The 27818-nt window shown below is 30.0% G+C and overlaps 1 protein-coding gene across 2 annotated transcripts; it reads right to left on the bottom strand.

Annotated features, from left to right (window-relative positions):
* Nucleotides 1-27753, bottom strand: axed (BTB/POZ domain-containing protein axundead). 2 transcript variants are annotated; one of them, XM_088203225.1, is made up of 4 exons: nt 27411-27753; nt 24645-24921; nt 2956-3477; nt 1-2039 (listed from the first exon to the last, which is right to left on the bottom strand). In XM_088203225.1, exons 3-4 carry the CDS (start codon nt 3222-3224, stop codon nt 1103-1105), a joined length of 1206 nt encoding a protein of 401 aa, XP_088059351.1. In that variant the 5' UTR covers nt 3225-3477; nt 24645-24921; nt 27411-27753; the 3' UTR covers nt 1-1102. The 2 variants fall into 2 exon arrangements, with proteins under 2 accessions (XP_088059351.1, XP_088059352.1); XM_088203226.1 differs by having other exon boundaries at nt 27418-27736.
* Between the last annotated feature and the right edge of the window lie 65 nt (nt 27754-27818).

Raw genomic sequence — 27818 nt, 5'->3', positions numbered from 1 at the left:
TTTTAAATGTGCGTATTATATTTAATAGTTTTCATAATATTAAGACATATAACATATTTTATGGCAATATATAATATCACATTAAAGTAGTATAAACAAAATCTAAGCAATAACACTGTAATATTCTATTGTAAATTCTTAAATAATTCTAATAAAATTTGGTTACACCAATTTCATTACGTATTAAAAATATTTGTGACTAGTTTAAAAGTATAAATGATTAAATGACTCGTTGCTGTAAATATGCATCTAATTTAACATAACGTTGGTTACGGTGCGTAGAGCATGATCCGTAACCGAACAACACATAGATATAAAATTAAAACTAAACAACGTCCATCAAATGGTCAGTTCAGACAAACATACACAATAACATCAAATACATAATCAAGTCATTAATTTACGATAATATTTTACAAAAAGTATAATTGGTCATATAATTGAAAGTATATACATATACAAAAAACACATTCTAAAACAGTGTAAAAAATTGGAACGTAGTATTATATAAATAGTCAACGAAATCATCAGATTGAATGGGAAATTAAATTACTATTTAAATTTTTCTAATCGTATTATACTAAACTTTACAATAATTCAATCAAATCAAAAAAGTATTGTTTAGTGCTTTTTAAGAGATTTACTTTTAAAGTAGCATAGGTATACGTCATATAAGTTTCGATATAAAAATATGAGTGCAACTTTGTTTTTATTTTTATGTATTAAAATATGTTATGGCATTAGATGATTTTTAACAACTGCTTAGAAAGCATCAGTCATTATTCACTATATATTTGTATAATTTAGTAAATCTGCAATTGAGTTTAAAATATTATGTTTAAAGTCTAAATGACAATAACAGAAGAAAAGGCAGCAGTTCGAAACGACTCTTTACAATAGCTTGGAATAAATAGTTTAATATATTCATAACTGATTTTTTTCATTGCATTGCAATGCTCGAAATTTAAAAGTAAGCTTTTCAACAATGATTAAATATTTGGTTATTTCTTGAACTTTTTAAGCTTTCATAGTAATTTCGATGTAAAATATTTTTCACGCATAGACCATTTTACAACATGCTTAATATTCTATTCAGTATTTATCAATCGAACAAACACACAAACGCCCTTAACAATCCTTCGCCGAAACAGGAACAAGAACATCCAGTTTTCTTTTCGTCCACGTCAGAATCGTCGCTTAATTGTTTCTTACAACATTTCTTACTTTTCTTCTTCTTCTTTTTCACGTCGCTGCTGTTATTACTATTTATATCTACTTTGACCTGCCGTTTAATTTCAGACCTTTTACTGAGCTGTATCGGCTGAACGACTAAATTAAGAGATCTCGGAGTGGCAAAGTGACGTATCATCTCCTCCTGTTCCTTTGTAAACTTTATAGACTTATCGCCTTTCATGTGTGCCAAAATCAAGCGACACTCAGTCAGATCCAACAGCTCGCTGGCCTGTGGACCATTTTTGAACTCATACTCCGTCATCAGCAAATAGCGGACTGAATAACTGAGTTCGCCCAGAACCTGCCTCCGATTTGCTGATGTTAACTCCTTTTTGTTTCTCTTACATTCGCTTTTACACCAACGGCTCAAGGCGCAGAAGAGTTCCATTTCAGACGTGACGTCGAGGGTGTCTCTTTGAGCTATTATGGCCATGTCGAAATAGCTCAGTTCTTCTATCCTCTCCTGTTGCAAAACTGAATCGGCATTATCGTCAATATAAAGCAGACAGTTGTGCATCAGAGAATCGCACGCTTCAGTCATGCTTTCTTCTGCTCGAGCGTTGTTGGCTGAGTTGTTTATCGCTTGGAAAGAAGGCGCTGTTGGGGCGTTGCTGGTGGTGGGGACCCGGCTACAGAAAAACCTCAAATCTTGGAATATTTCGAGCACTATTGTCGGAGTCAGGTTTAAGTCCAGGTAACTCACACAATCATACACTAAGCCTGGACAGATGTATTTATGTGCAGCTTCCAGAGTGGCACGAGCTGTTGCAACCGAAGGTAAGGAGACTGGTTGTCCATAAAGATACCTATAAAACAAAATAATATATAGAAACTTGTTGTTCTTTAAATTTGCTTATGTTACAAGATTATTACAATTTATTATTCCTATGAGGTATATGAGTTTTCTTGTCGTTACCATACATATGACCCCGACGTTATTTAGATATACCATATTTTTAAGTTGATTGATTATATACTACGTAACATATACTACGAGGCTACGTTAAAAACTCCATTAAGCCTGCTACAATTTCTTCGGTGGATGAAAATCGTTACTCTAACAGGTGTTTTCTAAGGTTCAGAACTGGATTTCAACCACTAAAAGCCAGAGAATCCATTAAATATGCTCAGAGACTTCATGAGAATAACATATATTCTTCAGAAAGTCTTCCATTACAATGATCACCGCTAATATTATCCTTCCTATGTTTAAATAGCAATGTATGAAAGACGGGATGTTTTTATTTTTGCGTTAAGTGCAGATATTTGATCACTAGTGTAATGAACACTCTACTTTAAAAAAATCTATATAGCTCACAGATTAACGTATTAAGATAAAACTAATAAAAGTTCATATAACATCACAAAAATAAATTGTGCATCTAGTACTCTTTGTGTTTTACAAGAATACAGTGTTTCCATCTCTCTTAATTTGCCATGCAGTACATTTTATACTAAGTTTTAAGTTCTGTATTATAATTATTAATTTTTGAATTTGCTAAAATGTGGCTAAGGTTTCTATAAACAATCACTATAAGATATAGATAAATTCATACCGTATCAACTACATGTATATATAGTCTATTTATATGTTTATATATTTGTATGTATTTTAAAATTGTAATATATTTTATACTCTTGGCAATCGTGACGCATTAGTTTAACCTGTCAGGTCACAATGGTCATAATCTTAATAAATAAATAAATAAAAATAAATATCACCTTAATAGTTGTTCAAACGCCCGCTTATCCACGTCTTTGACATATATCAATTCTTCATTATTGGAAAGTGGTCCACACAACATCGCCTGGAACACTTGATTCGCAGCAGCCAGGACAGCTCTGTGTCCGGGAAACCTCCACGTGTCATCGTCGATTCCTGCCACAAAGGTGACGTCGCTCCCCTGCTCGCTATCGTACAGGCCGGCCTCGTCGCCTGACATTTCTTGTTGAGGGTTAGTTATGATGGTCATCTTGCATTCGTTACACATTTTTAATGAGAGATATACGCTCTCAAATATCGAATAACATATTTCGTACTCTTTAAACTTGTAATTTCATAAATCACTTCTCTCTGTGAAAAGGCGCTTTCGGTTTCATTCAACACTGATAGTGCATAGCATAGATAAATTTATACTATAAATTTATAGTATTTCTATAACATAAATTGTTTTTTAAATATTTAATTTACTTATTGTATAAGAACGTTTCTTTGAAACATTTTTTACAGGTCCTGCGGTTGACCTGAAACGATAAAAAAAATCAATTAATTAAAAAATATGGTATAAATATATACATGAATCATATCTACTGACTACTGTGTACGAATGTAATGATTTACTTAAAGCTATTTCATTGTGTGTACTCTAAGTGTTAATCTTATGTTTTAGCGTGGTGTTAATTGTTTGCATTGCAGGTATAATATTGTGCATACAATATGTAATGTGTGTAGATTTTGTTGATTTAATAAAGTGGTCCTAAGAATCATATTTGTAAGCTGAATATTTGGATTATGCATACATATATTCAGCTTAACCAGTGGCAGCCAAAAGCCGGCCGCATATTAAGGATGTAGTGGAACATCGTTCCGGTACTTTTTCCCACAACAGAAACGCGTTCCGATACAATTTATTAGCAGATTTGATAATATCAAAAAAATAAATATGTTTCTTGCAAAAGAAGAAACAGATCTTCAAACAACGATTTGGTAAAAGATCTGTTTCTTCGTTCAATAAGATCAAATAAATTTAAACAGATTTTCTAGCAAATTGTTGTTAGAAGATCTGCACAGTTCATCTATAGCGCAACAAACGAAATAATTAGGGAAATCGTCTATAGATTCACATAGACTCAAGTCTCATTGATTACCCTGAAGGGGAGCAGTGTTCTGGTAATTCATTTTTAAAACTATACTACTACACTTATCCCTCGGTTTATGCGGTAAAGAAAAAAACATTTTTTCAAATACTTTCCACTTCTTGCATCTGGAACCTCTTCCACTGTCTATGCATGGTGTCATGGGTTGCTTGCAGATTTTTCTCGTTTACTTTATAAGTTAAAGAAACGCTAAAAATACTATTCGGTCATTTTATTACAATTTTCGTTCAATGCCTCGATTTACGCGATATTTCCTGGAACGTATCTACCGCTCAAATCGAGGGATGAGTATAAATACTATTTATTTAAATTCCATTTCTCTAATAGCGGTGTAGTGGTACGTTTTAACACGGCCGGAACGCGTTCCGGTACGATTTGTTACAATTTATTTTAGTTCAATTAGATTGTTGCCGACATCACAATTTTAAATAGCACACTGCCCAACACAATTATAACTACAACGAAACAAACAATATAACTAAGGTAATCGTTTCCAGGTTCACATAAACAAAAAAAATGGTAGCGTTCCAGTTTTGATACATATACCCAAAATGATGTCGACGAATTACTTGAAGATAATGTCTTGAATGACAATTATATTATTGGTATAACTCACATAAAGAAGATGAAACTCTATTCACCCTTACTGCAAATGTAATTCGAAAAGGTTTTCAACTTTGCAGTAAATTGACAAACCATTTCCTTGAAAATATGATAATTCTGAACGAGCCTTCAAGACTCAAGATTTCGAACTGCAGAATTGTGTATCTGGATATCACAAATTGTACAAAAAAATAGCAAATCCATTGCAAAGTTTAATCACTAATTATATTGTCAAAGTAGAAAAATCAACATATGAAGTTGAAGCTAATTTTATTTTTAGATATAGATATGATGACTATCTCTTCTAGTTATGAAAGTGATTTCGAACCAGTTCGTAAATCATACCGAACACTGTCATATAGCGACGATAATTGTAAAGAAAAAGTGTGAAAAAAATATTGTTAAATATTGTGAATTTGTCGCTGCATGGTTATGATTCGTCAGCGAGCTTTGCAACCCTTGATACTCAAGGCTGGTATCCAGTGAACTATATGGTCATTATCAGTTAGGGCCAGAGAGGTACTCCCGAAGATGATCACCACAGCAGAGAGGAATGAACCTCCACTATATCAGTACTGCCACAACTAAAAGACCTACGAGGACCATCTACTGGACTTCATCCTTCCGCCAGCTTTTCCACCACTGCTCGGAGAAAAACGATACTCGCCCACCATAGTTTGTCACAATATATGTATTATTATATAACAAATTATTATCAGTTTCTAACGGCGTATTTTTGGCTGAAAAGTCACAACGCTTAGGGTGTGCAAACAAACCGTCAAATCTCTTTATGAAGAACAACGCAGTATCTTAATTTTAAAATATGATTTGTCTCGATTTGGTTGATTGGTAGTTTCATAAATTTGGTATCGAAGGTAAACTATCAAACGTGTCGCATTGAACGTCGCACAATTCATTCATTATAAAGATTGCGTTTCATAAACGAAAACGATTTAATTCCACGAATATTCAGGTCGAGCGTTTAAAATCCGTCACGTGCCTACAATTTCTCGCCGCCATAATTAGATATTATATCGAATCGGAATAGTATTGTACGTAAAGAGAGAGAAAAAAACGATAATAAGTGTCTATCCTTGAGAGAATTAATCAGTTAGGTCAACGTTACGTGTAGGAATCGCCGTGAGTCATGCATCCACAATACGCGAATAGATTAGGAGAACATTGCTCTTTAATAATAATTGATACGCTCCAATTGGATTTGATTGTAAAATATAATATATTGAAAACAATCATATGTCGCAAATTGATTTTAAAAATATGATCTAAGAGAGCGTATCATCATCTGTCTGTAGCTGTACGAAACGTTAACCCTTAAAGACCGTGACCCATTTTCTTAAACGGGACACGGATCGATGAAGCTTAGCTATCCCTTTCTAGCGAAGGTTCTGTATGTAGCAAATGCATAAGCTAGAATGGAACCAAGGCTTCCCTTTCTATAGCACAACCGCAATTTCAGGTGGATTCAATAAGGTCGCATTCATTGAACCGTGTCACAAGTAAACATTATTTTTAAAGTAGATTACTTCTAACATGATTGAATCGCGTCATTGTGTATGTGTTGTTAAACGTCTGGCGATGGACAGAGGCGAGTGTTCGAGCATTAAGAATTTGTCGATGTTAAATTGTACTAGCTTATCTAAAAGCCTAACCTAAACGACAGTTAAAAATACACACATTTTGAGAAACACTGATGAACGCTTTAGCTCTGACGCTTCGTGTTCAGAGTGATACATACATACCTATATACAAGTCTAGCGAAATATAAATATTATTAAATTTCTGGTATATATGTATATAAAAGAAGCACAAAGTTCGAATATGATTCATTCTATGAAAACGGACAAAATGTTTATAAACATTAAAAAAAATAGTATATACTCAAGTTTAAAACCGTTATGAATATGTTTATTATTTCATCCGCAACTTCGTGTGTTACACATGGATCCAGGGTGTTTTCATATTTATTAATATCAAGTGTAGAGAGTGATATCATTGCATCATATCATATATAACCAATAATTGTATTTTTATATGAAGTACTGAACAGAAGTTTAATAGACGAATGCTAACAGTAGTGTTTATTTTTTTTTTAAATTTACAATTTAAAAACATAATGATGTGTGATCAATGGACGAGGCACCGTCGGTCGTCGTATTCCCGTCGGGGTCCGCCAAAAAGCGTTGGCCATAATAAATAAATGAATTGCCCCTCCCCTTCACCCGCACTAAGTTAATACGATAAAACAATCAAGAACAAGTCTTAAAGTTTTGGTACAAGTTATGCTTTAATTAACATATACGTTACATAATCGTTCCATTACAAAATATGCATTGTCCCTTGCATTTGCAAAGAAACTGTGTTTTAATGAAGAAGAGAATTTCTCTCGTCAAAATGTTAATCCTTCTTTTGTCTTTCTTAAACAAAAAAAATCTGAATTTTCCGATTTATTATAGCTCTTGTATTTTTTTAAAATTATAATAACTTTTTTTAGTTTCCGCAGCAATTTATCCTTCTCAAAAAAATTCCGAGATAGCCTTTTTATTTTATTGTTCTCCTTTGATACTTCCTAGATCTAGTCACCTTAGTTTTAGCGAGGAATAGAGTACCAGTGATTCCAAAATGAATTAACACTAAAACGGGATCTATTGCGAACGGAATGTGTGTGCCACTACACAATAATATATTCAGAAAAATACCGTCTTTGAAACAAAAGTAAAAAACCGAGCAGGTACATATAAATTCCATTGTTGCCGAATTTACGCAACCCGAAACGAAAGCAACTTCTTAACTGGTGATGTAATTTTAAATAAATAAGTACAGGAACGCTACTCCCTTTTATATTATTTGTTGTGCTGTTTAAAAATTTTGTCGTATAACAATTCAATTACGCTCAAATAAATTTTAATAGATTTAAGAAATCGTGCGAGAACTCAATCTAATCTTAAAAAATGTGCGGCGCGTTCCAACCCAATTACACACTGTGTTTATCAGCTAGAAAGTCTAATAATATATTTATCAAATAAAAATAGATTCCAGTTTCCCCCCGAATTTAAATTAGTCAAAAATTCGAAGGAGAAGAGAATCGTTGATCTCATCTTCTTTTCCCGATTACGCTGCTATAGAAAAATCACTTTCGTCTGGAACTTCCCACTTCGCTTCTGATCTTAAACATATAAGATTTCAGTTCAAGTTGAATCGACACAAACGCCAATTTTGAAGCACAAAGAGAAGCAGCCGTTTCCACTTCGATCGTCCGATTTGGTCCAGCCAAGCAGTCACTTTGATTCTCTTTGTGAGATGACTTGAAAAGTGTTGTCAACATTAGTAATGATTTACAAAAGCTAGTTATAAGCTTTATATACTGTTTTCTAATTAAGAGCTCAATTCATTATTTTTAATCAAACCTTGAATTGATATTGTGCTACGTACAATAACGTTTATATATTTGTGTGTGATTAAGGTTGTATACATATAAACGTATTATTTGGAATTTTAAGACTTGTATGTGAATAAAACAAGAACTATTTGATAAATACAAATATTTGAAAATCATCAGGTTAATGCAAAAGTTACCACGGTTTTAATGACATTTATTTTCACCCCAGTTTTTTTCAATCAGTTTTATTTCATCTTCAGTCGTGCAACAACCCCAAATTATAAAGAAAGTAGTACAACTAAAGCGACTAATATATAGTTAAGATTTGGTAAAAACTTAACTGTATTGTTTTTGGTCACTTAGCAGATCACAATATTAAATATTTACCAATCAATAAAACTCATAAATCAGTAATGGTGTCATAGTTCAACGTATGAGTGCCGCTTTTAATGTATATGTTATATACATATGCAGATTGCTACTCGCCACACAAAATAAGGCGATGAAAAGTGAGCTATGTATATTAATGCTACACAAAAATTGAAACTCGAAGTACTAACCCAAGTAAAAATGTTATTATTTTGGTGAATATGGCAACGTCACTAATGAGCGCGGACAAATGGGCGTGCGTCAAAAGAGCGCTGACTTATAAGCGCTGCGTCATAAGAGCGTTTACCAAAGTAGCGCTGTAACAAGAAAATATTTTTGCGCTCTTATGACGTGCGCTCTTTTTTAAAGCGCTCGTATGACTCTCTGCGCATTTGACGCACACTATTTTGTTACAGCGCTACTTTGGTCAACGCTCTTATGACGCAGCGCTTATAATGCAGCGCTTATATGACGGCGCTCATTTGACGCACGCTCTTTTGACCGGCTGCCGGTGAATATATAATGGCGATTCGAGATAGATTGAGCCGCTGTAGTATTATATATTGAAGTTTATTAGTACATAGTAATTAAATGTTATGAATGAGATCGGCGGGCGAGGTGCCACCGGTCGTCGCACTCCTGATTTCATTGCCAAAAAAAGTGTTGCTCTCGCCACCGACATATCAGTGTTGTCAGTGTGCATAAATCGGATTGGGCGTCAGTCCACCACACACTGGACGCACGCCATCCATCAGTGTGGGAGTGTAAGGGACCCTTCTTGTGTTATAACCCAAACCCTTGAGGGGAAGTGATCTCTCGGGTATCTGACCGTCTGAGGTAGAGCGCGAGGCACTATCTAGGACGAACTAAATATGATAATTTTATTCGATATATAATTTATACAATAATATGTCATGTACACTCAGTATACATCACAGTAAAAGAAATGTTATTCGAACAAAATATCTTCTATAATCCAAAGACCTTATTCTGATCCTTAAAAAAATATCTTAATGAAACGTAATTCATTGGAAGAAGACAAAAAAATCATGTCAAATTTATAGAAATGGGAATATTAAATTGATAAATAAGTTATAGAAGATAAAAATATTTACTATTTTTGCAAAAATCTTTCAATTTTTATTGACATATTTATAAATAATTTACATAATAAGATGACATGTATATACTCTCAGATCTCTGAAAAATTATACTAATAGTAAAAATTGTAATTCTTTGGAAAAAGTCAAAACATTGCCCCAAATTCATAGAAATGGAAATAATAAATTTACTAATAAGTTGTAAAAAGTTATCAAATAAACATGGTAACTTTTAAAACATGAATATATACAATTTTTGCAACATATTTCATAAGGAGTGTATGACATATTGTGTTGAATGATGTTTACTGAACAGTGTGTATTTTATATATAAAATTAAATTTCCACTCTCTGACTGCAATTTTAAAGCAGGATTTATATAAATATAACTTAATAATTAGCAACATGTATTGCCCATTTTTGTCTGTTTGTATTCATCAATATTAACTATACGAATAATTTTAAAATAACTTATGAAACCAAGCTTTTTAAATAGTGTTTATAGTACCATCATTTTAACTAGATGTTTACTTGTATTTCGTATACTATTGAGTCACATATTTAGTAATATAAACATAAAGCTGTTAAAAGCTTCCTGACTAATTTTACCCAATCAATTTTAAAGAAAAAATAATACAGTTATCTTGCGGTTTTAACCACAATGCAGTTGGCTATGGTCAACTGTTTTCGTAGACTTATTTTAATTAAAATGTATGTCACTTGAGTGAATAATAATTTAGTGCGACACAGTAAATTGTTGGGGTTAAATGTTAAACCCATCATCCGGTTAGATACGTTGTATATCGCATCCGAAACAGTATTTTTACTCTCAAAGCTAACGACATATGATATGTCTTAGTCACAGCATTAGATAAATTTTGATCTTCCCTGTGACCCGCAAACTTTTAGTTTCTAAATTACGAAGGAGTTAAGACTGATATTTTTTATGGTAATAATAACTCGATTATTGCATGAATCATTCTACATGTGCCAAATTTAATACTGAAGTCATCCGATGATGATATTATCTTGTTTATACACGAATGAGAGATATTTTGCATGTATTAATAAAACGATAAAAACGAATACAAAGATTGCATTTAAAAAAACACGATGATGTCAAAATACAATGAATTTAGAAGCTATCTATATGCCTTATATCGGATACGTTATATGAAAGATGTTATGCATTTTTATCACAAGATGACTAATTTTCAGTCGCTCAAGCGAAAAGTGCCATCTGACTGTTAGTGTTTTATAACATCAAAGAAAGGATTATGTCACTCGAGTGAACAAGGACAAATAGGAGTAAAATTAGGCGTGGTCCAACAGAAAGTTTCGCTTTAGTGGCATAAAATTGACTTTACATCTCGTGTATGACGAATTCTTGTATATAAATTCAATGTCACAAATGACCATTGTATTAACCATATAATATTATAGTTATGTTTTTGTGTTTATAAATCATATCTATGGTTATACTATATTGTGATAAAATTTATGACTGACGTCTATGGTTTTCCTTAAGTATTGTGAAGCCTATTACAAATACGTAAATATTTAATTTAATGTTTTAATTATCTATCTTCTAATTAGGTTCTCGCCAAGTTCAGCTTCCAGACTTATTGATAAACCTATCGACATAACATAAAATAATTGTTATCGCTTTGAACTAGCTGTGACTCATCCGATCGATATTATCACTGTCTTGACGGACCGTGTGGAACAGATAATAATATGATAATGCTCTCCTATTTATAAACTTATGCTAATTAAAAGTGCGATGAAGTCAAGGAATGAGTATTATTCTCAGTTTTACCATCTAAAAGTAACTAGTCGTTGTCCGAACAACTCGAAAGTAACCTTCACTAAAGTTAATATATGTAACATAACACTACTTTTATGTACGTTTTTAACTCGTAAGATACTATTTATAATATAATTTAAAATTTTAGCAAGTGTTACAAAAAGTATAAAATCGCATTTGATTTTATAAGAAAGTAAGTAGAAAATTAGCATGTCTTTAAAATGCTGAAGAGAAGAGCCATTCTTGTCTCCTTGTATGGTTTATTTAATCAAGTGAGTATAAGATGCCACCGAAATATATCAGTCATATGTACATATATAAAAGGTCGACCTTCAAGTAAAATCGAGAGAGATAAAAGCCAGTTTCTCTTTATCTGTGCTTATATGAAATATATATATACAGGATGTTCCATATTGCGCTAAGAATGGCGACAAATGCTCAATGGTTTGTCCGAAACTCACTTTACACGATTATTTCGATAAACTTAAAGTAAATTACCATGACAGAAATAAAAATCATTCTAACCCATTAGTTAAAAATCTTAATAAGATAACATAAATATTTAAAAAAAAAAAGTGCTAGCTAATTTAATAAGAAACAAAAAGTTTTTTTTTTTCGTACTTTTTTTTTGCCCTAAAAAATAAATAAATAAAAGTAAGAACAAATTATTAGATATATATGGCTTTGGCCAGGAACTGGAAAAAAATAAATATTAGACACTGTATAAACATATGATAACTGCTAATTATTTTTTAATAAAATTGTGGGTCACAGTGATTACCTGTAAGCTGTAATAGCGTCCATCGGCAAATTTTAAAAGCTTTTATTAAAATTGACGCAGTGACCGTAAGAAAAATATATCATTTTTAGCCGGTCAGTGCAGAGCGTGTGTGACAATAGACGGAAAAACTAAAAGCATCACAATATGATCTAAGCCAAAGTCGCAAAATTGGCAGATCTGACATTTGATCATCATATTTAATGAGCGATTTAAATCTGGTAAAACACGATTAAAACCTATGGCCAACTTTTATTTTTTAAGTAAATTCTTAAAAATTTGCATCATATAATTCAAATTATTAAAAATTTCATTCCATTGTCATATTAACGGAGTAATATGTTCAGAAATGAATTTATCTTTTCGAGCATTATGAACTTTTTTAGCGCTTATTTAATAAGAAAAGTCCAGTAAGAACACAAGCAAACGTGGTAGAAAAAATTTATGAGCTTTATACTTCTCAGGTAGACTTATGTGTATAAAATATAATATACAGCGCCCAAATATGCAACTATCGTTTGACACATTATTAACTTCCACTTCAGCTTCCTAATTTGGACACAGTTCGTACGAACTCGAACCATGAGGAGGTAGCCGCTTCCCTCTTCACGTCGATTCTGGTCCAGCTCGACGTCTAGAATCTTAAGTGCAAGTAGATAGTACAGAATAGTGTAACATATAAGTTAATTAAAAATTAAGAAATAATTTTGAGTCGTATAAATATTAAACATATAATAAACAATTGTGCAATTGTAGTTAATATCTTATCCATCAATCATATAAAAATATAAATTTAAGAAAAGATTTCATTTTCAAAAAACAACCTTGATTATCTATCTGAAACATATTATTATAGTAACAGATTAATTGCAATTCGATATGTAAGAAATTGTACATTCTATGTTTATGCATAACCACAATAATTTTATCAACCGCGGAATTTTTTAAATAACATATTAGTATATCCTACGTTTCACAAACTATTAACAAATAGGTGCTTTATAATTAATCATAAAGATTTACCCATCTTAGTAAAATCAAACTGCATATTTAAGAAGCGGCCTTCGGGCGCAAAGCATAGGTGCTCACTATGCGAGTTAATTAATTAAGGCTGCAGAAATTGGAGTGTAACAGCCTTGGTTTATCACCAATGACTTTGTCTATAATTTTTGTATGTTTTCCAAAAAAATATATAACATAATCATACATATGCGGAAGAAGCCACATCCGCGGATATAAAAACGAGGCAGGAATCCGACCCTATTTTAAAACTTATTGATAACGACTTATCATATTTGTAAGTACCTTAAAATTTTTTAGAATGACGTGTATTAAGTAAAGATAATTTATAAAAAAACGTAGAGCTTCTAAATCGCAGTTTACTTGAAAACCACAGTTGCTCAATATTTTTACATGCGTATGAAACAGCGGTAAAATTATTGTCCATTATAAATATCGAGGTCGTTATTATTACCTGATTTTTATATTATATAACTTAATTTACATTGTTTGTAAATATTGCAGTTTCGCTAAACTGGCACAAATTTGTTTAAGAAAATATGTGCAGGTCAACGATTTATAATTCTAAACAAGTAATGTAAACATAATATACTATTTCCTTTTACATTCAAGTATTATAAAATTATGTGAACTGTACATCTGTCTTTTTTTACAATAAAAACAGTGAGTACGTATTATAAAATTTAACGAAAATATTATGTTTAGAAATAGACGCAATCATCCATTTTGATCTATATTAATTTAGAAGGAATACAAGGAGGGTTCGCAAGTGGTCGTCATACGAACATTGGGGGAATACTAAAGTAATTAATTGAAGTACATTTAGGACTATAGTGACCTCCACAATAGCATGCGAAAGAAATGCTTTCGTTGAATTGTAAACGAAAAGCCCCTATGTCTACTTTAAATCGCAATTGAGATAAATTAATATTAGATATTAAAACAACGTTTGAGAAATACCGTTACTAACTGTTGTTAATTTGTTGCCAAATACGATCGAATTATTATGGTTGAAGAAGGTCGATTGTGATCGTCGAATATGAGGAACAAACACTGTCTATTGACAGATTGATTTTCGGTTAACTGTTTGGCAAAGTAAAATTAAAGTTATTATGTGAGATGTTTGTTTTAGTAAATGTTGAACACAGAACAAATAAGCAATTAGATGATCATATTATTTGTTTATTCATGAACTTGATTGATCACAAGGTAAAATTTTAAGGTTATTGAATAATTACAACTAATATAAATTAGTGTCTTAATTCAATTATATATATTATACAAACATTGTTCTAAATAATTGATTTTTTTAATATTGAACAAACCAAAACATTTTTACAAATATCAAAGAGTATGAATTACTTATGTATAAATCTTTGATGAACTAAATCAATTCTGTACTATTATGAATATATCGTTAAGAAACCATAACAAGAACTACTGGAGGCAAAAGTTAATTAACGTATACGTAAAGGTCAGAACGCACATGAACATAGGGCATGAACGCACAAATTTAGTTAAACTTATGCTTTGCTAATTAAATAAACAAAATTATATTTGCTCACACGCGAAGGAAACAATAATTGGATATTTTGTATGTAGCTGATTTCGATTCGAGTTCTTTGTGCTGCGAAGGAAGAGGAAACTGAACCAAGGCTTGTTAAATAATTATGTTCGATAAATAAACGGATACATGAGATAACCCAAATGGTCAGCGCCATTTCAACATAATTAATAATAAAAAGTTATATAACACTTATCTTTGTGCGACAACTATCGAATGCTAGCACTTTAAACTGCATTATCGATTTTGTCCGCTACTGACGACAATACAAATATTGTTTCTAAATTAGAACACATTTTTCATCTGCAAACACCGTCTGATTATTTTGTTCATAGGCTATGTAAATTTGCCAAAAATATGTAATAAAAATATGAAATAATTCACTATATATTTCTAGTGGTCAAATAATGATTAAATATAAAAAACTAAAATCTGTTTGGTCAGAGCTTATAATAAACATGCTATATTTTGGCTTGAATTAAAACTAGCACAATCTTGCCAAATATTTTGGATCACTGCCAATAAACCGTTCACCATTTTATTTTATGGCGCTTTTGCATGAATTGATTACTGTATCTTCTTATCTGCGATTACTCATTATAGATTATATCATCCAGAGTTGTCTTATGTAAGTGATATAATTCAAGCATCAGATTAATCATCCCAGCTGTATTGACTTAATATTATCAATAAAACAGTTAAAATAATTACCGTGCTTCAATATAATATCAACACTTTTTTAGTTAAAGCAACGTTATGATTCATAAATAATACCATGTATCTTTAAACATAATACTAAAAAAATGGATGAAATACTGAAAACTGTGATGCAATGAAAAGAACCAATATTAAATTATTAAATAATTATTTATATTTACGTCTAACTTAGAACAATAATTTGTATTATTTTATATAATACCTTTGGTCTCTAATGAAAGATATAAATAAATAATATCCAGAAGAATTGCTCAGTTACGCTTTATCTGAAAAAAATGTTCAGATGCTTACAGATCTTGATGAAAATATAAATTTATATGTAAATAAATACCATCTGGATTTTTAAAAAAATATTTAATATTTTATATGTATCGAAATAACTTGTCATCATAAATAGCAATTCAGAAAATAAAATATAGATTAAAATAATAATTATAAAACACATATAAAGGTCATCAGTGCAGTGCCACAAGTGTCACATCTTGGACACTTGTGATATTTATTTATAAATGATTTTTTTAATATTTTATTTATAATTAATACTTATTTATTTGACGACTATATAGATCAATGATTCACATATCTTATAAGGTAACCTAAATAAAACATAAGATTCGAGATTCAAGATGTTTTAATTTGATAATAAATTATTTTTTTCTGGGTATTCGTAATAAACACTTATTTAAAATTTAAAACTATGCTTACGATTATATTCCTATTTATAGCACTTAGAAGTAAAATTCTGTTAACGCCAAATAAAATTTCTTATTTTTTTTTAAATACTACCTAAATTAATTTATTAAAATGTATATGAATTAAATTTACTAAGATAATGATTTAAAAAATCTTAAAATATATTAAACTGTCCTGAATTTAGCGTCAATAATATTTATATTAAATTGATAATAATAATAATCTCTATTGATGTATTCATATATTTGCATATAATTGCTAATAATGCATTAAATTAATAAATTGATTTACTGCATATCAGCATTTAAAATAAATGTATTATATGTCCCAATATTATAATTTTAACAATATAATTTACACTGGGGTTTTTTCGATTACATTAAAATGTATATACTAATACACACATAAATATTTAACTAGGTTGTTAAAAATCGATTTCGTAACTTAGTCCAATCTGGCCCTTATTTCCCATTTAGAGTGATTGTTTTGCTAAAAATATTTATATTTTTAATTGGTTACAGAGTATTTACGGCCCCCAAATGGATCGTTATGCAATTTTCGACAGCATCCGATTACGAGTAATTATACCGCGTGCCGTTACGTACTATGTACAAAAGTACACTCGACACAAAACGAAAACGAAATGAAGTCTCGAAAGGGAACGTAAGCGTATAAATTAATATAATATAATAAAAATATATAAAGTGTATCATAGACAATCTCATCATTTTTTTGTTTAATAATAATATTCATTAAACTTAAAAGTAACATTGTATTTAATCAACATTAGAATAATCTTGCAATGTATAATATAAGATGTATACAAAAAAAAACGAATATAAAAAATAAACTCAACACGCAACGTATGATTTTCCATAATCAAATTATACATAATACTAAAATAATATGTAGGGTTTTATTCATCTACACAATTAATTTAAAGGTCATTTTAACGTCTATTTCGAATTTATGAAAAGCAAAAAGAACTCGTCTCGAAAGTAAGATTTGATAACGGAAGAGAGATCTCGTGACTAAGCAAGTGTATTAATATTTCATGGAACACCTTTTAAAATATCCATCCCAAGACGTTAACTACTTGAAAGCACCCATAAGTACTAAAAATAAAACTTTTTTTGGAAAGGATGCGTAATAGACAATGCGTTCTACCCTGCGAAAAATACTATTGTTATTCAACTCCTTTGTTGTCAATCGCCAAAACGGCCATCCAATAGTTTTATTTTTAAGGTGTAAACATATTTCGTTGGTGTGTCAAAGAAGCGATGCAATTGACTCGCTAACATCCTCATATGTAATTCGTCAGAACTGTCTCGAACCATCAATATAAATAAGTGACATAGAGATGCACTGGGAGAGATACAAATGAGAAACATATTCACAAAAACACATCACAACGATAATTCAACTCGTCACTTCGACTCCCAAAATCTGCCATTGTCATATTTCTATGTATGTATATATGTGGTAAATAATATATGCTTACAAAATAATAACGCTTCATTATTTTAAGTATACACATTTAATAAAAAGTGTTTAAAAATTAAAACAAATCTTACAATGTGTATTGCAAGTTAAGCAATTGATACTACTGTATTCCGCACTAATATTTTGCGGTCAATTTTAGTAAATATTATTAATTAACTTCTATAATAATATGTGCAGTAAAAAACTATTAATTGTTTAATATTATATATGACAAGATTTTTTGATATGCATAGTATATAATGCTTTTTTTTTATTTATCTATTTATTTATTAATTAAAATTATGACAAGTTAACCTAATGCGTCACGATTGCCAAAAGTATAAAATATATTACAATTTTAAAATACACACATTTAAGTAAAAACACGAAAACAAGATAAAAGTGTGCATTGTCTCACACGAATTGCACCAAAACCCCATATGTGCACGAGAAAATGTCAATACCTCGATGGACAGTATTGAGCATATTAACGGCCTTTGCTAGAGAAGAGTTGGCAAGTGCTCCAGTTCTAGACTTTACATGTAAGAACAGTGGACGCGATCGAGAACTATAACCAACTTCCAGAGCCCACATTTGGAGCTGCTCGAGCACCGAAGGGTTGTCTATTATGCCTTTGAGCAATTTATTTAATTATATAAACACTTCTGCAAGTTGACAAAGAAACGTATCAAAATAAAAGCACTGGGAAACAAGAACGGATAATATCCATATTCCTTCAAGTATAAATATCAAAGGAATTTACGCTGTACTTTTTCCAGCTTCAATTCATTACATTGATCCAAATAACAGAGCTAGTTTATAGTATGCTGCGGACTAGAGCATCATAAAGAGTGCGTAATACTAAAGTTTTCGTGAAGTGGTGCGCATTTATTAAGAAAAAACGGAGCATTTTTAACGATCTGCAATGTGCTGAATAAATTTATAACGTTCTTCGAAAGTCACGCCTAAATCCTTAGTAAAAAAAGTCCTGTCTAAAATATATCCGCCGAGATAGTAGGAATATTCCGCCGGCATCTACGACCTTGAAAATGAAATTGTGTGACATTTCTTTACATTTAAAGGTAATGGGTTATAGCAAGCCACTTCCATAAAGAATTAAGATCCTGCTGCAGGTTGAGGTAATCTGAAATCGACTGCACTTTCTTGAAAATATTCTAGTCATCTGCATATAATTAAAAAATTGAATGATGCATTGCTGTTTCTATGTCATTAATGAACAATAGAAACAGCAATAGACCCAAGTAAGCTGGTCAAGTAACTTTTAGAACAGTTATGAGACATTCAGAAAACCCGAAATTAGGTCATTTTTTAACAAGTAAAGCATAATAAACTATATCGAATGCCTTCTCAAAATCTGTGTAAATAACGTCCACTTGTATACCAGAGTCTAATGATCTTGAAACAAAGTTAGAAAAAACCATAAGATTAGTGACCGTGGATCGAGATTAACGGAAGCCATGTTGCTACACCTGCAATGATTAAAATGTATTTATGAAATTTAATCTCAAATAATTTTGCAGGTGCTTAAAGCAGCGCTATTGACCTGTAATTGTCAATGTGAGACTTGACACCCTTTATATAAATCGGGTTAACCTTAGAGCATTTCCATAACTCTGGTAAACAGGAGGATCTCAAAAATAAATTAAATATATATCGAAGAGGGTTCAAAATACCAGACTTGCATCCTTTCAGAATGTTGTCTTGGATAAAATAAAATGATTTGAATATATAAAAAGTTATTTTTATATGTATATATACCAGAAGCGGGCGGTGAGATACTTTCCCTCTCGATCGCTCGCGTGTTAAGTGACGAGAGTGGGTGAGAGATAAGGGCATGCGGATCGCACTAATCTCACTGCCCGCGCATGATATACATATACATAGTATGTTACATGTATGTTCGACATAATCAGATTTTTAGAAAATTGTTCAAGTTCTACATTATCTAATATAAATAAAGACGTGAAGGAAAATTATTAAAGCCATATGATTTGCATAATCGTTGTGGTTTAATGATTATTATAAATACCTATTACGAACACCAGATACGTATTTTAATAATTATCAAATTAAAAATATAATTTTGTCCGTGTAATTGTAAGTATATACAGCGAAATGCTCATTATGAATCACAGACGAAATATCACAATGGCAGTGCCAAAATCGATGACTATTTAATATGCACCTAACGACCATTAACCTCAATATAAGGAAGAAATCAAAGAGGCAATCAACTTTGAAAACCTAGACACTGTCTAGTTTAAATAGTGGAACGGAAAAAATCATTGTCCACACAAATGATAAAGATCTATAAAGGGATTATCGCTTTAGCGGAAGGTAAGCGTTATCTGGCTTAGGTAAATTTAACAGTTTTTAATAGCTGCATTGCGCAAACAGAAAATTTATAACTATGATCTCATTTATATCGAAGGAGATTACGCAGAAATTGAATTATAATAATCAAGCGATGAGTCTTTTAGGTCAAAAGGTTGGAGTGATCTGTGTATAATAGCTAATGTAGAAAACACAATCACATGCTTTTAAGAAATGAAAAGATTAATTGTAAAATATCATTGTTTTTAATTAATGATCTAATATATTTTTTGTATGAATACCCAATTAACTGTTAATAATAATCAATTGATTTTCAAGCATTTTACATCAACTTCAGCTTTAAGCTCATACCAATTTGGAAAAATACCTCAAAAAATCTAGTAAATATAATTTGCTTCAGTAAATTTAGACAAAAACACGGGATTAAAACCTGGTTTTAGTCACCTACTTATACAGCTGTACTATCGAGCTGCAGAAATTAAAATAATAGCGCATTTAGCAGTAGCCCTAAATTGCTTAAAATCGGATAGTTTGATACGTATCTAAAAATACATTCAAACGAAGCTTTTACAATATTTTTTTCACGTCCACCTTAGCTTCATAAATAACGATTTGTGAAACTTCTATCGGATATAAAACGCTTAAAAATACATTAGATTGCATTCCAGAGTTGAAAAAATCACAGTATATACCACCGGGAAATGGGACATAGAAATCGACGCTGCTTCTGATTTATAATTAATACACACATATGTGCCATTTGGAATTCTTCCGCATTCCTATGCAAATATTCGGTCTTTTAGAACCAAAATTTATGCGCGTCCCAGATGCATATCTGTTCTATATTATAAAAACAACAGATATCTGAGCTTTTGTGCAAGAAGCTAACGCCGCTTGGTTAAAATCAACAATACGCTTTATAATTAGCCTGTGAGTCGACGGTTTGGCCAATGCAAAAATATACTAAATTTTATTTACGTGTAGGCGTACTTGATGTGGTATTTTTGCCATTTTCTTACATGTCGAGATCTGTATTTCATGTTTTTAAGTTTATACAAATATATCTCGAATGAGCTTGTTGTAAACAGGCTAAATGCGTACTGCGAATTTGATGTTTGTTGATAATTTAGTTGCTGGGTGTGGATAACTTTATTTGAGCTATATCAAAGTAGAAAATGTTACAGATATTTTCTTGCATGTGTCACAATTTTAGATATGATTTAAGAAAATAACTAACATATCTATGAACTTAAAATACATTTCGCGTGATAGCGAATCTAGCAATCATTTTTAGGCTATAAATTGTTTATGCGATCAATTGACGCGGCGATACGATTTGGATCATGTTCTCTTTCTTAATGCTGAAGATTACAGCCGCACAAATGCGGATTCACTGTCTTAACAAAAATACATGTCGAATACAACATGTGAGTCATGGTATTCAACGAGTATTTCATTTTTTTTCTGGAGTACCACAGAGATATAATTTCCGTGTTTTGCTACGTCTTTTCTTTATCAATGACATTCTTGATCGACATATTTTTTAAATGCCAATAACCTTAGTGTGTAGTATTCGCATAAATGCGGATTCCCTGTTTTTACAAAAAAAAACTGAGGTCATTGTGCAGGTAATCGATCGACAACCTGCTACACTTTAGCATTGCTAATATTTTACAAATCTTTTTATGGTTAAAGTGAAAGTGTTTTAACCAAAGATTCATGATTTATTATGCATAAAGTGTCAACAAATCACTTTCCTATTTTCATATTAACTATAATATTACTTTATTGTCTGGAATCCTAATAAGTTATGTTAGAAAAGATTCAGATATATCTACAAAAAGAAGTGCAGGTTGTATTCGTATTTATATCATTTTATTTTTTTAATACGAGTGATTATTCAAAGAAGCACTTTTTCAGTCATGATTGCGTCCCTTATTCTTTACCGTTCGGACAGTCATCGGAGCCACTTAAACTTTTAACGATCTTGCTAGACACAATGAGGTTTTTGGTGCTTCTATTGAAATGAATCAAAGCAATTATATATTTTGGAGTTGCGCCACTATATTTTTTTTGTGATGTATGTATATAGCTACATAAGTATCATTATGACGTATTAGGGAAATTTGTCAAGACGTGATGGTCAGATTTTAAAACAGACAAATTAAAATAACCAATTAGAGATAAGTGTTTGGTCACATGATCATTATTATTTTTTGTTATATATGCCACCCCGCCACTGGTTGTTATTTCAAATTGTCATGTTGAAATAAATACTATTTCGGTAAAATGACGTGATTAATCAAAAAAGTGTCAAACTAGTAACGGTTTAATATTTAATTATTTTTCTTTGGCTATAACAATAATCTTATTAGGATGAAAACTGCGATCTTTCACGTTACGTATATTTATGAGACTACACGAATATATATAATTAAATTATAATAATAATATAAATAGTGATCACTGATATGTATCAAAAGAACAGACCACCATTTGACAAATATAAAAGAATCGAATCTGGGGAGAGTATAAAGTTTTGGACATTTTCAGTGCTTCTATTGAAATAAATCAAAGCAATAACAATGCGATGCTGAAGAAATAAGTGGAATAAAAATAACATAAATATCCCTTGAAAAGAAAAGTTTTATCATTTTAACGAAAAGTTTCAGTAGAGTAGTTTGCAATAAAGTGATATGAACATATAATATATAAAATGTGGAAATTCACTAATTCTTTTTCTATAATTTACCATAAATGCAATATAAAATAAAATATTAATTAATAACAATGGAAATAATTATGGAAAAGTAATATAATTCCCGGTTGTATAATATCCTTGAATGTAGCTGTGTTTAATACTTCATATATATTAATTAAAGATATATTTTAGATTTATATAAAAAATCCTCCATGTACAAAAGTGATTTTTTTATTTATTATGTTGTAACCCAACCAAAATCAAAGATATAAGACTGAATTTAAAGTATGTAAATCAGTGACACTTATAATCAACATATGGCACTATGAATATCCTAGCTCAAATATATTTTAAATATTTATTCGTGAGAAAATCTAAAATCTAAAAAAACTAAATATGTTATGATCGATCAAAATTATAATTAAATAATATTCTTTTAACTATCGTGAAGCATTGGGTTTGACTGTCAGGTCACGATGGTTATAATTTTAATAAATAATTAAATAAATAAAATAAATAAATTTCTCAGATGCATATAAGATTTAAGTATTAGTCACATATTTATAGCACGAGTATATCGTACTAATATATATAATAAAAACGTATCTATCAGGCAGATCTCTGTAAAAATAAGAATGCTTCACTATAACCTGAAAATAGATAGTGCATCTAATTTCAAAATATCTTGCAATAAAATAAAATGACTAATAAATACGTCAGTCATTGTTAATGGAAAACAGTTTCTTATCAAATCTACAATAGTAGCAGATAAAACATAAGTTTACTATGATTACTTTCTTATAATTACATTTTAAGCCATTTAAAATACTAAATACAAATTAACTTTACGAATATTGTTAAAAATAATAGTGTTGTACTTTATAAAAATTAAAAATTTCTAATATGTTACTAAGAAATAAATGTATGTCTTTAAAAGTTATTGTTTACTGAAGTGTAATTTACAATAAAGTAATTTATACAAAAATATGTAGATGGTTTTTTTTTCAATAAAAAAGATTTTTCACTTCCTGTAAAATTGATAATTATGGATTAAATCAATTTATAGTCGATATGTATTTATTAATAATATACAATTAAAATATATATACATATGTATATGTAAACATTTATGAATAATAGTATATCCTTGGATAGTTATATATAAGCACCATAAAAAAAGAACAATATTTCAAATGTTGATGTTACAGATTAAATATTAACACCAAAATATTGTCAAGAGCATACGAGACATCAACATGATGCTATAAACTTAAAAAAACATTGTTAATAAGGGGTTATAAATTAAATTGTTTATGATGTAATTCTTAACTGTAGCATAGCAGTCAAACTAAAGAAACTGACGTTTCAATGATAATTAATAATATGAAATATAAATAATTTTAATATACTTTATCATCTTATACTTTTTTAACTAAGATGCGCATATTACAAATAAAATAAAGTAGACGACGCATACGATAATTTAAATAAAATCTATGTATATTGGCATTTATTCTACAACTACTTGAAAAAACATTGTTTGTTCAATGTGTCGTTGTAATTGCGAACCATGGAATGAATTTAACTTGGTTAGAAAAAAGCTTGAGCTCAATTGAGGATGAGGTATATTTTGAAGAAAAAAATGTACATTAGAATTGATCGATATTTCGACGATCCCTAAAAGTACATTGAATTTGATATACATGTGTCTAAAATATCTATGTATATTTTAAGAAGAATCATATATCTGATAAACATTACATTTTATAAATACAAATTAAATCTGCTACACGATGTCTATATACTCCAAACATTCTGGATTGTTTTTATAACACAGCAAGCTCAATTCATCAGATACGTCATTTAATGCATTAGATTAATCAGATTGTTAACTGTGTTGTGTTTTGTTATTGTTATGACGTTAAAAATAACACAAAAATGGACTCACCCGACGTAGTCGATACGACGTCCGGGCGCACCTCCGACAGGATTCTGCGCATAGAGCTTTTCCCCACTCTGTATGGGAAAATTGCGAGAGAGAAACGGCCGTATATGTCCGTCTCTGTTGGATGATGTTTTCCGAGATTGTTAAATCAGCTGACGAATTTAGGCGCCGTAACGGGGCGGGTACCCTCTAGAACGGCGCCCCATTTTTGCTGGGCTCAAAACGTTCTTCAAGTATAGAAACAGTGAGCACTCCATTGCTGATTTACAATGCGTTGATTCTGAAAAATAAAATTAATAAATTAAATATAGTAAATTCTCGCTTTTTAGATTTGTAAGACTTTATTTTTGTTAAGATTTGTAAATAAATAAATATTTAAAATCATAATAATCAATGATAACTATTACATATTTTTTTCACTTGTGGTAGGTAAGCTTTTGAGCTTTATGTTATAATTATATGTATTAAAAAAATATTATTGTAGTGAAGTGTAAAGTTTACTTTAAATATAAATATATTTTTTCTCCGTGAATTGTGGCTTTTTAGATATTTTGTAAATAAATATATAAATAAAATTATATTAGTCAATGATAACTATTACATATTTAATTCACTTGAAATAAACTTTTTAATTTAATGTTATAATTATATGTATTTTAAAACTATAATAATGATAATATTGTGACATGAAAAGTTTACTTCTTAAGTTAAATTTGTTAGTGTTTTATCATTTTTTTGACTTTCTATAAATTTCATTTTTTATAAAATTTGTATTAATGAAAATGGATATTTTATATTAAAAAAATTATGCTAGAGAAAAATGTTGCTGGTCTGATTTTAGCATTAGCATTAGTATTATTTTCATAAATTATAGCATTTGAGATATGGTCGATATTATGTTTGAGAAGCTTTGTAAGTATGTATATAAATAAATTATAATATTATAGAATATGATTCATATTACATATTAAATTCATTCAAAGTTAGCTATAATTATATATTTTTCAATACTACAATAATTTTATTATGGTGAAGTTAAAATTTTACTTTTTTATTAGGATTTTTTCAATCAATTGATATTTTTTTAGTTTTATTTAAATTGTTTACGTTACATATTTTTTTTAACAAGTTTGCCTGAGATAAGATAACTCTTTATATATCATATGTAAAATTATAGACTGATATCAGAATTTTCCCCCTAAAAAGTCTCGCTTTTGCGATATGCTTAAATTTATGTTTGATATTACATATATTATAGTTAAATATGGTTTGATAAAATATTTTCAAAAACATTTTTATGAAGAAATATGCTACATATATAATTAATTTAAAGTTTTAGGTTATAACATATAATTATTATATATTGAAGATATTTTATATTAATTAAAAAAAAACTTTAAAATCAAACGTTTTTTTGAAACAATAGATTTGAAAAATAAGATTTTTATGATTGATTTCAAAGCTATTAATAAATGTAATTTTTTAAATATAAAAATACAGTTGCATTTGTTTTTTTCATAAATTCTCATTTTTTAGATAGGCGCAATTATATTTTTGAAAAGTTTCGTTAATTTAAAAATACATAAAATTTTAATAGATTATGATACATATTACTTAAGTTAACTTTAAGCTTTACGTAATAATTATTTGTATTTTAAAACTAAAAAATGTTATTTAAGTAAAGTGAAAAGTGAATTTTCTTAAATTTTCTTTTAATGTTTTTTATAAATGTAAATTTGACTTGTCTGTTAATTAATTTGTATCAACAATTATAGATCAAATATGATACTCATTAATTAGCACGGCGCAACACTCAAATACCACATGTTGCTACCTTCACTGCGTTACCCGTGACACGCATGCGTCTGCAGTTATCAAATTTGACGGTTTCGAAACGTCCATTTACTGTTCAAACCCAAACCTGATCTAAATGAATATAATGGTTAATTTGTTGAGGTTAGGTTTGGGTTTGAACAGCTCGTAAACAGCAGTAATGGTTCATTTTCAATCCATATAATAAATTCATAACAACGCGCGAATGTTGCAGTATCACTGCATGCGCGCATGCATTGTCATGGATGACGCAGTGTGAAATAATACTCAGTTTTTTTTGTAAAACAACCTTTCTCAAGAAAAAAAATACTCTATTTATATGTAAAATTAAAGGTCAGTTTTAACTATATCAATAGTTTGATATAGTTAAATAATTTATTCAGATATGTAAAATCTGTCAATAAATAAAATTTGCTTGTAGACTACTCAAAACATATTTATAAAATAAACATGATACATAATATCAGTTTTGAGCTATATGTTATTATTATTAAAATTTACAAAATTTACGTTGCGATAAATAGAATTGCAAAAACAAACAAACTTTACATACCACAAATTAATAATAATCAGTTTTGTAACCATGTATGATTTTACATATAAATCTTTATGAAATTGTGATTAAATACAACTGTAAAATAATCAATATATTTAAACTTGACACAACCTTATAACAACAAAAAATATTTTTATTACTTTTAAAATTCAATCTAAAACTCGCGATAGTATAAATAATAAACAATAAATTTGTGGTTTAATATGTTATCTTTTTTTTTGTGGTAAAAATCTAGTGGTAAATTGAAATTTGATTCAATGTTTATATGGTTTATCTCAATAATCCATGGATCGTAATAGAATTGTTACATTTTAAGTCGTTACTATGTAATGATTGTGTCTGTTTTTATTATTAAAATAAATAAAGCATGCACTACTAACATTTCACCTTCGCTTTCTATTTAGGCCGCGCTCGGATTAGGTCAGCGGCTTCTCTTTCTTGTAATTAAATTATCCAACTAAGTCACTAACGTCACAAAATAAATATGTCGGTAGTTGGCAAAATCACAACACTTTGTTTACATGGGCGAATCAAATCCGCGAGCCGGCCGGTGTCAGATTTTCAGAAAGGCCAAACACTCGACAGGTGTCTAATTTTAGCGCGGATATTTGTAGGTGCCGCCGGGGACATGGACACCGTTTTGCGGTCGAACTGGACGTGCTCGCGGCACGAAAGCCGACAGCGCAATGCCAGGATATCCACGTGCGACTCGAAGCCGTATCCATGGATACAGCTTGGTGGCTACCCCATGTGTATTGCTGTCTCGCTTTAACGGTCTAAGTGCAAGC

The sequence above is a fragment of the Plectrocnemia conspersa genome, unplaced genomic scaffold, assembly GCF_051122295.1.
Source record: "Plectrocnemia conspersa isolate PC_06_02 unplaced genomic scaffold, ASM5112229v1 ptg000014l, whole genome shotgun sequence".
Taxonomy (NCBI): domain Eukaryota; kingdom Metazoa; phylum Arthropoda; class Insecta; order Trichoptera; family Polycentropodidae; genus Plectrocnemia; species Plectrocnemia conspersa.
This window is presented reverse-complemented; position numbering and strand designations above follow the sequence as displayed.